A 13,500-nucleotide genomic window follows, 5' to 3' on the forward strand; every position below is an offset into this window, starting at 1 on the left:
TATCCTGCCTTAGGAGCCTCGCACCAGCTGTTCCCTCTGCTCTTTCTCCTCCTCTTCACTTCCTGTCAGATCTCAGCTCAGGCATTGCTTCCCCAGGGCAGTTCTCTGACCTTCGCTTACAAGTTCTCATAGAACAAGCACGTCTTCTTTCTACCATTAACACGGCATAGTTCATTTATTTGATTACTGTTGGCCAACCCATTGGTCTATTTTAAAGTCCGTGTTCAGGGGACGGCACAGTGGCTCAGGTGGTTGGAGCTCAGGGCTCCTAATGCCGAAGGCTGCCAGTTCCATTCCCACTTGGGTCAGTGGGCTCTCAACTACAACATTGCCGGTTCAACTCCTCGACTCCCTTGGTGGGCTGGGCTCCCTGCAACTAACCATGGCAACTGGACCTGGAGCTGAACTGAGCTGCGCCCTCCACAACTAAGACTGAAAGGACAACAACTTGACTTGGAAAAAAATCCTGGAAGTACACTTGTTCCCCAATAAAGTCCTGTTCCCCTTCCAGCCCCCCCCAAAAAATACGCTCTAAACTTTAAAAAGTAAAATAAAATAAAATCCTTGATCAGCACTCAATAGTATTTTTGGTGGAAGATGGACAAATGAGTTAGTGTTGTATCACACTCTACCAAGCACAGCAAAGACTGCATACCCTGCCTCCCAGTCTTAAATTAATCTACCCCAGAAGACATGGATGCAAACTACTATAATATTCTTATTTTCACTAAAGATTAAAAGAGAAATGAAATAAAGGATCCACTGTGCTGCAGACTGGATTTATGTGCTATAGACAAATTTTATATGTTGAAATCTTAACTCCCAGTGTAATAGTATTAAGAGGTGGGGACTTTAAGAGGTGATTAGGTCATGAAAGTGGAACCATGGGATGAGGGCCCTTATAAAAGGGACTACAGAGAGTTCCCAGGCCCCTTCTGTCATGTGAGGACACAGTGAGAACTCTGAACCAGGAAGCAGTCCCTCACTAGACATCGAATCTGCCAGCACCTTGATTTTGGACTTCCCAGCCTCCAGAGCTGTGAGAAATAGTTATTTAAGCCACCTAGCCTACAGTGTTTTTGGTATTGTGGCCCAAAAGAACGATGACTCACTATTAAAAAAAATTTTATCTTATCCTTATCTATAAATGACATTTAATGGCATTGGAACTGATCTTACCCATGTATCCTGAACTGATAGATTTCATTATCTAAATCTTTCAACCATTTTTTTTCTGAAACTGAAATTATTTTCAGTTCAACCAACCAAAACAAACAAAAACTTAGTTTTGAAGCTCAATACTCAGCTGCAGTAGCAATGGTAATCTGTTTTCTGAAGCTGCAGTCACCTAGATACTAACTTTTTCTTACTAAGCCTTAGCTCATCAATTAGCTGATTAGTATATAATGCTACTAAGGCTAATAATATTACTAATAATCTATCATTTATAAATATATATACTATATAGTAATAAGTTATCAAGCATTTATGTGCCAGGCACTGTACTATCTGTTCGACACAGAATAAGTATTCTCATTTACCCTTCACAACAATCCGATGAAACAGGAGCCAGTACTACCCTTATCTTGTAGATGAGGAAAGAGAGGCTCCGAGGTTTACTACCTTACTCAGTGCAACACTGCTGGTAAGTAGAGCAGCTAGAATTCAAGACTAGGTTTGAGTCTCCACTGTCTCAGGTTTGACCTCTACACAAGAAACAGTATTGCACAGAAAAGAAGACCAGAAAAAAATTTTTTAAATCTTTAAAAAAAAAATTTTTTTTTAAAAATTTTTAATCTTTTAAAAAGATAAATCTGTGTTTAGTGCCTGGAACACTTCAAGTATTCAATAAATGGTAGTTATTAATATTCTTCTGGGTTTGCCAATTTAAATAATTAACATTTCATACATAATTCCTTAAATCATATGCTACATCAAAATCTAGTTAAAGACAGGAACCTACTGTCAATGGGCCAGGTTACTCAGGTACCCTTCAACCATCTGAGATAATTAGACCAATCCTGTGTAGTTATGCAGTGTAAAAAGAAAAATTACACACATCTGATCCAGAGAGTCCTTTGATTTTTTGGAGCTTAACTAAGCACTGCCCGTTTTGATGAATAGCTTTTCTATAGGAGAACCCCAGCAGCCCCTGCCCTTTTAAAACCCTCATAGTCTTTGGAATAGTACAGGGCCAAATGAGCTCCAGCAGCATCAAAGCTGCAAAATCTTACGGATCTGCTAATGTAGATGGGCAGAGGGCAAAATGCAGAGGTGAAGACCCTTGGAAAACTCTAAACTCACTCCACAGAATATTATTCGGCAATAAAAAGAAATGAAGCACTGAAACATGCCACAACATGGATGAACCTTGAAAACATTGTGCTAAAGCCAGTCACAAAAAACTTCGTATTGTAGGATTCCATTCATATGAAATAGCCATAATAGGTATATGCATATAGAAAGTAGATCGGTGACTGGGTAGGACTTAAAGGGGTTGGGGTTGAGGTTGGGTTTGAGGTTGGGTTTTGGGGAGTGACAGCTAATGGGTGCAGTCTCTTTTAAGGAGGGTGAAAATGCTCTAAAATTAGATTGTAATGACGGTTGCACAGCCCCATAAATATAAAAACCTTGAACTGTACACTTTAAATGGGTAAACTGTGTGCTATATGAATTATATCTCAATATAGCTATTTTTAAATTCTAACTCATTAACTGACTAGTGGATCCTTTATCCTTTCCTACCTGGAGACATAGCCTCTCCATTAAAAACTAAAAATAAGAGCTCAGAGCATTGTCTCGAGTTAAAAGCTATAAAATATCTTGGCTATGGAAGTATACTTAACTTGCCTTTGCATCTATCATCTCCAGTTTATTTCAGTATCAGTCATTTTAGATAAACTCCAATGATTGCAAAATATCTATGCAAGGATAAATAAATGCAAATTTTATCTATGCTCAAACTAAATCATTCTTTACTGCTCCACAGCAATGACTATTCTCTATTTAGTACAAACTGACCACCTTTGTTAGCATCTTCTTTTCATTACTTGCCACAGTGACCTTCAAACAACTGAAGCTTCACTTTCACAGGATCTCTTTGTTCTCCTAAGAAATACAGGAAGTATCGCATAACAATGACAGGCCAAACAGTCTTCCCTACTAAACTGGCTAAACCCATCTGCTAGGGACCTGGTGAAACCACTGTAATTCACGGAGTGGGAATGTTATTGGAGCGTACTTGGGAAGAGATGACCACGCTCTTGATTGGGAGATGGAGATAAACTAGCGTATGGGGCAAGCAATGGATGGTCGTAAAAACCTAACTAGACTAAGGAATCTGTGGTCTGGAATATGTTTACTGATTGCAAAGCATGCCTGTATTTCAGGGTTTTTCCAAGCTTTTCTTTTTAAGTTTAGAAGAGATTTTATCTGACCAATGTGCCAGTCACTGTGGGAAAAGACAAAAAAATGTGGACCCACAGTCCCTGCCTCTCAGATTTTGAAATCTGAGGAGGAAAAATGAAACATAGTCACATGAAGAGATTTAAGAATAACAAGAATACAAAATATATTATTAACTCAACACAAATGAGGATGTAATACTTAAAATATTTAATTGATATGGAGAGGAAGATGTCAAATCAACAGTAAGTACTAGAAAGTAGGCAATGCCTCCCTAATACGTACTGCCTGCTACTTGCTTTTATTCAAGTTTGCGCATGATTAAGTAAGCAATTCTATAGGAGAGAAAACTTATTAGTATTGTTTATTGACAAAATTAATTCTTGACTCCTAACTTTGGTTGAACAAATTACCCACTTATTTTTAATCACAATTTAATCCTATTTATTCAAGTATCATCTCTGCTGGTTTGTTTTTCAAAGTATTTCAGTACACCTGTCCAGCTGACACAAAGAACCTGTTTAAGATGAGCTACTCTTAATGTTCTTTGTTTTTCAAAGATTCCCTGAATTTGGAGGGATGACGGAAGTATTTTAAGACCCAGGCTACCACATACAAGCATGTAAGTAATGTTACAAATAACTTGATCATTTCTTATGCTTACGTACTTAAAAAAATTTTCCAACAATCCAGGGTAAACTGAACTCAACAATATTTCATTTTATGACACTATGATCCTCTCTGCTATATTCCAGTGTTCTAGTTCAACTTTCATTTCTAAATCTTTTAAACATTTCCCTTCATTAATCAAAAATCTTTCTTCTGGCATCAAATCTTTTCAATACAAGTATTACTTACAAAATGACCATGTCACACACTTGACTTTTACTATGGACTCATAGAGATGACTTGGACCATTTTAGTTATTAGCCACTATGGTCAATTTTAGATATATTTTTAAAAGCTATTAACCTCCGTCTTTGCTTACAAATTACAAAACTTCATCTTGATATATGATTTCCCAAGACTCTGGAGTCTTGTGTAACTATTTCAAAAGTCCAACAACAAGTTTTCCAAACCTCACAACCAAGAACTTGGGCAAGCCAATTGTGAAATTATAATCCTGATTATAATCAAGTTGAACACTTGCTTTCTCAAAGAATATTTTTTAAAAGGTTATTTTTTTTAAATTAGTACTATGTTAAGAGCTGCTTCACATCGTGGACAGAGCTCTTATATATCCATTCCCTACTTGAGAGCTTTCTTTATACTGCTGCCCCAAAAGGGTATTAAAATGTTTCTAAATGAATAAAGAATATGGAGTAATATTATTTGTGTACCTTACTTGAGCCTAATCTGAAAACAACCCCAAACCACCCCAAAATCCAATAAAATGCTCGAAGTCAGCATTCATATTATAAAACAGCAGAATAATCACATCAGAGAACGACCACAGCGTATCACTTGGTTTAAAAAAAAAAAAAAGTAAGAGAAACGAAAAATAAAGGAAAAAAAAAAAGCAACAATAAAGCAGAAAAATAAAACCAAGCGCAAAACTTCCCTGCAGGTAATTTTCTCAACTTCTCCAACCTGACCTTTCCCTTCCATTTTTAAAATCCTCCGAGTGGATGGAACAAGAGCCATTTGCTTAGCTCGCTCTTTGTGGAGATACTTTTTCCCAAATGTCCTTCTACAAAAAGTATTTCTGATTTTTACATGAAGAGTTACCGTTTTGCAGAAGCAATAGTTCATGAGGACTCCAACAGTTTACCGAATATTTTCTTTTAAAGGTTTTGTAAATTACATGAAATTGGCTGAATCCAAGTAACTGGAGGGGTAAGTTTCCACAAAGCAGGAAGACTTCGGAAATTCTATGTCCTCTTCCTTCAGCCTCACCCCAAAAAAGCGAACAGAATGCTTTTCATCTTTAACACAGGGCCAGTATTCAAATCCAATGAAAATATTTGTAAAACACTCGGAAGGGGTGAACAAAGGTGAGTAGAGTGTGACTGAGAAAGCAGCAGAGACTGACTTCGAGCCATGAACCCGGAATGGCTTAAAGGATAAGCGCCCCAGAGAGTTCAGGCCAGATTTCTCCTTTAGATTCGCTCGAGTTGGGCCAGCAAAGTATTTAGCATTTAGAAATTACAAGTCTAGGCAAGCCAGAGATGGCTAAGGGGCTAGGCGGGTACGCAGGAGCCTCACGAAGGAGAGGGGAGCAGGGAAAGGGGAGGCCATGCGCTGGGCCCGGAAGTGGTCAGCGCAGGCCAAGCCGGGCCGCAAGCCGCGCGACCCGCTGCGGGAGCGAGAAGACCGACGGCGCTGGATCCGACTCACCTGCCCATTCACCGAGCCCTGGTCCGACCCCAGGCTCGTGACCCAAACCCCAGACCCGAAGAGCCATGAAGAGCGAGCACGAGATGCGCAGGGCCAGGTAGGCCACGGTGCCCGCGCCCACCCAGTACAGGAAACCGGCGGCAGGGAGAGCGCTCTCCATGGCTTTCAACCAGGCCTCACTACTTTCGTGAATGAAAAAAATCTAATGAATGGATCTTGGAGGAGGAACCGGCCGTGACGGTGAGGACAACTCTAATAGGCGCTGCTCCGGTACCGCTTTTGGCTGAAACCCCGCCCAGAACGCCATATCCGTGCCGCCATTGGTGATCTATCTTTTCCTCAGCGCGTAGTGCGTCAGCTATTGGCTGACTCCAGTTGCACTGCCCGGCCCATGCCCCCGCCCTCTTGCGCGCCCGGCCGTGTTTCCGTTCTAGGGAGACTGATGGCTCACCTGCCACGCCCTTAGGATTTCGGCACGTCTCACCCTACGAAATAGCCCAGGTCTCTCATTGGCTGCAGCCGGAAGACTGCACTCCAATTGGCCAATGAGACCCAGCCTGGTTTGAGCTCGGGTTTGAAGGGGGAATGGGATCAGAGAAGCCACTGGTGAATAGCAAGATTGTAGTAAGAAATGGCCGTGCAACTATGGTTTTATTTTCACCTCTTTATTAAGTACTTCTATATCATTGTTAAATAGGCTCTCATTGTTCCCATAAGCTTTTCCGTATGAAGTCTTGCATCTCCTGTTTCTATGCCTTCTCCGCAGCACACCTTCACTCCGGTTATATTCACTTACTGTTTAAACAACATAGTTCCCAAAGTCGCGGAGTTCAAAGCAAATGATTTCATGGAGACAAGTAACGAATACACAATGGCATAAGAGATGTATGATGAATGAAAAATGTATTAACAGCTTGATGAACAATTAGTTCTGGAAAGGGACGCCATGTTTTTACTGGGCCTTAAAGGATGACAGATTTTTCTTTTACTTTCTTTTTTTATTTCCTTTTTTTTTGTTGGGGTGGGGGGATTGAGATGAGAGGAGGCACAAAAGTGTGCAGTCTAAGTAGAAGTATGGGAACTATTTCACCAAAGTTCCGGAGGAGAAAGACCACGAGGTAAGTTTAAGAAATTGTGTAATGCAATACAATGCTTCACACTTATTCTATAATCAATTTTTGTTTCCTTTTCTGGTATGGATTTGGACTCTTATAAGGTACCTACAATTTTTTCTTTATTTCTAGAGAGAGATACCTCCCATTCTTTCTCCACTCTCTTTTGAGGAATAGAGTGAAGAAATAAAATGGAGTCACTATAGTCAGCATGACAAATTACTAAAATCAAGTAGGTTGAGGCATGAGGAAACAATTCTATTCCTGTTTTAACTATCCTGGGAACTTAAACTTTTGAATTTTCCAGTCCTGTATCAATTCCTGGATATACATCAAACCTCCAGATAACCCTCTGATTACCCCCTGAAGGACTAAGGAAAGAATATTCATGTATCCGGACCATCTGGCATCTACTATCCAGACCACCAGTCATTTAGAGGATTATTATCTTAAACCAATCCAGAGGCTATGAATGCAGGACTGATTCTTCTTAAGAATGTATTGTTTACTATAAGAACCCTTAGCTTTTCTGTCTTCTTTGAACACTGTGGGTATTGCCCAGTTGTGTTTCCAGTTTGCAAACTCTCAGACCATTAAATAGATCTTTGTCATTTATTTCTAGCCAAAGCCTCCAGACTCCTTTTGAGTTTGTTTGACATTTACCAAATTAATTAAGTGTAACCCTGAGGCTGTACTGTTCTTCATAAACTGATAACTGTCCAGGATAATTCAGCCATGTAAGTTGAGCTGGCACCATATTTTATTTCAATGGAATTTGATACCTTTGGCTGAGGCTGCCTGTCCAATTCAACTAAAGTCCTACTATTCCTCTCCCTCAGCCTCTTCCTCTTGCCAAAATCTTTACCTACATACAGCCCCAAATGTATACATCCCATTTCATTATTGCTCACCAACAAAGGGCACTCCAAATATTAAGTCCTATTCTCCTTAGGATAAAGTAGAAGGAGGGGAAGAGAGATCTTATAAACTAAAAATACATATTTTTGTTGCATTTGTAATATGCATGTCTATGGCCCCGACTAGAATTTATGATTATTGGGAGCAGTATGCTATGAATCCATTGAACCTAGAATAGGGCCTGGGACCTAGAGACCCTCAATAAATGTCTGACAAGTAAGTAAAAGATTCATTCATTCAACAAATATTATTGTGTTCTAATTATGTACCAGTAAGGAGCTAGGTACTGGGTATGCAATAGTGAGCAAATGGTCAATTCTTTGTCCTCATCCTACTCTGCCATTCAACCGTGGGTGGCCACTGTTTTCCTCACCAGCTGCTCCTTCCTAGAGTCTTTTGCTGTTCCCTCCTTTTGCTGGCCTCTAAATGATGCAATGCCCATGGGCTCAGACCCCAGCTCTCTTTACTTCTCTACACAGTCTCCCTGCATGATTTCATCCAGTCCCTTGGGTTTAAGTATCTGCTGTAAGCTCATGACTTCCAAATGTCTGTGGCCGGCCTCAAATTCTGTTGAGGGGGGGGTGGGTGTGTGTGTGTGTGTGTGTGTGTGTGTGTGTGTGTGTGTGTGTCTCTACGTGCCTACTCAACATCTCCACTCAAATGTAAAATAAAAATAAACGTCTCAAACTAAACATTTTCAAAACAGAACTCTACCAGCACCACACACACACCTCTCTTATTCCCATCTCTATTAAAAGCACCACTATTTACCCACTTTCTTGTAAGCCCTAAAATTTAGGGGTCAACCTTGACTCTCTTTTTTTCCATTACAGTCTCATGTCCAATCCTTCAGCAAGTCTTGTTCACTCTCCCTCCAGAATGTATCTTAACTGAACCTTCTCCCCACTCCTGTTACTGTCAACCTCATCCAAACCACAAGCATTTCTTGAGTGGAGTACGCCAATAGCCTCCTAACTGGTTTCCCTGAAGGCTGTCTTGGGGATGACTCTCCAGGCAGGAACTAGAGTGTTTATTCTTTAAGTAAATTAGATATTATTTCTTCTGCTCAAATCCCTTAAGGACATTATATCACATTAAGAAGAAAGTCCTGGAGCAGCCAGATAGTTCCGTATGGTAGAGCGCAAGCTCTGAACAACAGGGTTGCCTGTTTGATTCCCACATGGCCATGAACTGCACCCTCCACAACTAGATTGAAGGACAACGACTTAGAGCTGAGGGGCCCTGGAGAAACACACTGTTCCCAAAATAAAATTTAAAAAACAAGAAGAAGAAAGTCCTCCTAGTGTACCTGCCCTCACCTCTCCAGCAGCATCGAGCCCCCTTGCCTGTGCTCACTTGATTTTATCCACACTTCCTGCAGTTCCTCAAATAAGTCAAGTTTATTCCGGTCTCAAAGCAGTTCTACTTCCTGATTCCTCTCCCTGGAACCCCTTGCGCCCTATTTCACAAGGCTCACCCCTTCATATTATTTAGGCTTTTGCTCACACATCCTTCCCCTTCAGCGGTTTTCTCTGACTGCCCTGCATAAATATCCCAATAGCCTTCTCTCCTTTACCCTGTCACTACTTATTCTTTTCCCCTAATTTGTTTTTCTTATAACACTTAATGCTTTCGAATTGTTTATTTGGTGTTAGTCCATCTTCCCAATAGAATGTAAGTTCCTGAGGCCAGTGACCTTTTCTTGTTCACTGTGTCTTCACCTAAGATATGCACCTAAGACTACCTGACACTTAGTAAGTCCAGGTAACCCCCATGTAACACGCACTTCTGTAACACGGTTTTGCTCTATGGTTTGAGAATTAGAGAAATCCCCAAACAACACGGAGCGTAATAAGAGCTTTTAAGAGCAAAAGATATCTCACTTGAAAATTTTCATTCAAGCATGGATGTATCAGACTTGACTGCAGAATTTTACAATTTAAATCCGTTTTGTTCATGGAGTATTAAATTCAGAGGATAAAGATACCTTGTAAAAAAGAAAACGCCCTTGGGGCCGGCCCGGTGGCTCAGGCAGTTGGAGCTCCGTGCTCCTAACTCCGAAGGCTGCTGGTCCGATTCCCACATGGGCCAGTGGGCTCTCAACCACAAGGTTGCCGGTTCAACTCCTCGAGTCCCGCAAGGGGTGGTGGGCTCTGCCCCCTGCAACTAAGATTGAACACGGCACCTTGAGCTGAGCTGCCGCTGAGCTCCTGGATGGCTCAGTTGGTTGGAGCGCGTCCTCTCAACCACAAGGTTGCCGGTTCAACTCCTCGAGTCCCGCAAGGGATGGTGGGCTCCGCCCCCTGCAACTAAGATTGAACACAGCACCTTGAGCTGAGCTGCCTCCCTGATGGCTCGGTTGGAGAGTAGGCTCTCAACCACAGGGTTGCCAGTTCGATTCCTTGACTCCCGCAAGGGATGGTGGGCTGTGCCCCCTGCAACTAGCAATGGCAACTGAACCTGGAGCTGAGCTGCGCCCTCCACAACTAAGACTGAAAGGACAACAACTTGACTTGGAAAAAAGTTCTGGAAGTACACACTCACTGTTCCCCAATGGAGTCCTGTTCCCTTTCCCCAATAAAATCTTTAAAAACAAAACAAACAAAAAAAAAAAACCGCCCTTGGTTTAATGGTTCTTAGTAGCAATGACAAAGAAAATATTTACTACATATTAATATGTTATACTTTTGGTGAAAATTGCTTTAATAAAGACATTGCTCTTAATTATAAAAATATGATAGTATTTTTTTTAATTTTTGGAACCTAACCCCCTCTTTTGTACTAGTCCTTTGTGTCGTATAACACAGATTCACATAACACGGCATTTTTAGGAACCTAACGACCATGTTATACGGGGCGGGGGGGGTACCTGTATGCAATAAATACCTGTTGGATGAATGAATAAATAAAAACAGTCTAATGGGAGAGAGAGAGACATCCAAGTAATTATATGACAAAAATTGTAATAAATACAAAGAAAAAAGAATAGGACTTAAGGAAAGAAGATCAAGGGAGGACCTAATTGGATGGGAAGAGGAGACTTCCCTGAAACGCCTTTCTAAGGAGGTGGCATTTGAGCTAGGAGCTAAGAATAAGTAGAAATTAATCTGGCAAAGAGTACGGTAGGGTTGAGAGGAGAGAGCAGCAAGTATCATCAATAGTTTTGTTTTGGTTTTGAAAAATGCACATAGGCACCTCTAGCACCTACAGCATCTGACATAAAATTCAACAGCATACAAAATAATTGTTGATTTTGATTTTTTTAAAATAAATAAGGACAGCTACCCTAGACATGGACTTTCCATTGCTGTTAGAATTCATATCGAATGTTATTTTTAACTAAAGAAATACTGAAAATTAAACCATGTCACTTTGGTATAGATTCTTTTTCTATAAAGTTTGGGTACTATCTATGCAACTAACAGGAATAATCTTTATTAAAAATGCATGCTTTTATTCTGATCACCTCAGCCTTCTTTGAGGAATAATAACTATTTTGTTGACTAAAAGAAAACAACAGTGACTTCACAGAGTGAAGTGGTATGAACCAGAGTTAAGCTTTTTGGGGTTCAGATAGTTACACACTTCTGCAATTGAACAAGTCTTTGTCTCTGGTTAAATTTTATGAACCACTAAAAACTCTAATGTATACAAGAACCTGTAATGATGGCCTACTCCGATTCAGCATTGTTCTGCGCTAAAACCTAACATATAGACCGGAGCCTACGAATCGACAGAGCCATGCTAACCAAACATATGAAACTATTAATAGCTCTCCAAAGAGGAAGCAACACTAAAACTTTTGACTTTGGTGTCAGGTAAATCTGGGACCAGATCCCAGTTCTACCTCTTATTAGCTGTATGATCTTGTGTGGTTTTAGTACTAAACATTCAAATTCTACATCTGTCAGGTGGGAGACTATTACTGAAGCATTTAGCAATGACTGACAGATAGATATTAAGTGTTCAGTGAGATAGGTACTACTCTTATCCCCATTTTAAAGATGAAGAAACTGAGGCTTAAACCATTTAAGTAACTTTCCTATGGACGCATACAGAGTAGGAAGCAGAATTGAGATTTCAACTAAAAAGGTGTGGTGATGAAATGATATCTCAAGAACTAGCCAAAGAAGGCAGCATAAAAAGGTTAAGGGAGAGTAGAAGAGTCTCTAGAAATACATCTGCTTGTTACACAAATAACATACTCAGAAACAATCACGTTGGATTTCAGTCTCATTTATTTAAAAGATTTAGAGCTCAGAATAGTCTTGAATATGGAAAAATGTGAATCAACCATATTGTATCGTATTAGTATACAAACATTCCTATTTAATTTTAAATTCACTTTCAGTACTTCTATAAATGGATTTTCAGGTCATATTTTCATGATGAAATCAGGAATAGTTCAATGTAATGAAAGAAAATTCCATAAATAGGGAATGTCACAGAAGTGAAGAATTTTTTTAAAATGCCAGTGGAATAGAGCTGAATCCTTCATTTGGCTGTACAATAAAACTTACATATTTTTAACAGTTTGGTCTTCTATCTCATCTTCATTTAAACATAGCTCAAAATATTGCACTTCTTTAAATTCAGTTGAGAAGGTGTTCAATCCCTGCGTTAAAAAAAAAAAAAAAAGTGCCATGAGGAACAAACCAATTTAAAATAAACTGAAATTTTTGGCATTAGAAATTGTGAGGTTTTCCAAAAGGTTAATATTTAATTTCTTTAACAAACAATGTTACCATAAAAATGAACATTAGTATTTATTATGCTTCAATATTGCAATATCATTTTCAAAGTGACTTCACAAACATTATCCCATTCAAACATCACAATAACACCCCCAGTTTCCCAACAAGGAAACAAACCCTTTAAGATGAACTTCTTGCCTAAGAACCACTCTGGTGAAATTGACCTGGTTTTAAAACCAAGGTGTCTGCACTCAAAATCCAGGGCTCTTTCTACTTTGTAAAAGAACTTAAGCTCACATTTCATAGAATCTTCTGTAAACATATAAAATTGAAACCGGTCATTTTGAAACAACTGATTAAAAATATAATTTTAATATGTTATTTTTTATTTGCAAAAGCTCACAGAAGTATATAAAATGAAAAAGTATCCCATTCTCATTTCCTATTCCCACTAATCACACCTGGCAATTTGGAGTACATTATTCCATTTCTTTTTCTGTGTAAGTATAAAACTATATGATGTATACAACATACATGCACACACTTTTTAAAAAATAAAAGCTGTGATCATACAAACATAACCTAACAACTTTCTCTGTCCTATCAATATACCATAAAAACACCATAGTGAAATCTCGAGATATACATCAATATTGTATATTAGCTGGATTTCCTTATTTCCCAGCTGATGTAATAATTATGCCAACAGCCTTACCCAAAATCCTCTCTTAAAAAAAAAAAAGTGCCATTGTGAACAAACAAATTTAAAACTAGGTGGAAGGGAAAGTAAACTGATATTTTGGCAACATCATACTTCCAGCCAAAAACAACCAACCTTTAGGGTGGTTATGCAAGCGAACTTCAGGTAAATAATAAAGGGGGAATTTCAGAAGTTTTTCTTCCCCTGAATGCTTACTTTAGCAATGAACTCAAGATTTGCTATCTTTACTCATATTTGTTTCCTAAACTTTCCAGTTAGTTTAATTTCTATTGCTTTTGCTTAGGTCGTTCTTTCTTTCTTTTATTATATTTGG

The 13,500-nt window shown here is 39.3% G+C and overlaps 1 protein-coding gene and 1 long non-coding RNA gene across 6 annotated transcripts in view; both read right to left on the bottom strand.

Moving 5' to 3' along the window:
• Positions 1-6,036, bottom strand: part of HSD17B12 (hydroxysteroid 17-beta dehydrogenase 12) — a 138,296-nt gene extending 132,260 nt beyond the window's left edge. Inside the window, exon 1 of the mRNA XM_033120422.1 lies at positions 5,743-6,036. Coding sequence (XP_032976313.1) covers positions 5,743-5,902 — 160 coding nt within the window. The 5' untranslated portion in view covers positions 5,903-6,036. The remainder of the gene's footprint in view (positions 1-5,742) is intronic.
• A 6,009-nt stretch (positions 6,037-12,045) lies between these two features.
• LOC117029840 (uncharacterized) overlaps positions 12,046-13,500 on the bottom strand; it is a 103,284-nt gene continuing 101,829 nt past the window's right edge. For all 5 annotated transcript variants that reach the window (XR_004424307.1, XR_004424303.1, XR_004424305.1 and 2 more), the window contains one exon: positions 12,046-12,387. This is a non-coding gene — a long non-coding RNA (uncharacterized LOC117029840). The remainder of the gene's footprint in view (positions 12,388-13,500) is intronic.

This window comes from Rhinolophus ferrumequinum, chromosome 11, assembly GCF_004115265.2.
Source record: "Rhinolophus ferrumequinum isolate MPI-CBG mRhiFer1 chromosome 11, mRhiFer1_v1.p, whole genome shotgun sequence".
NCBI lineage: Eukaryota > Metazoa > Chordata > Mammalia > Chiroptera > Rhinolophidae > Rhinolophus > Rhinolophus ferrumequinum.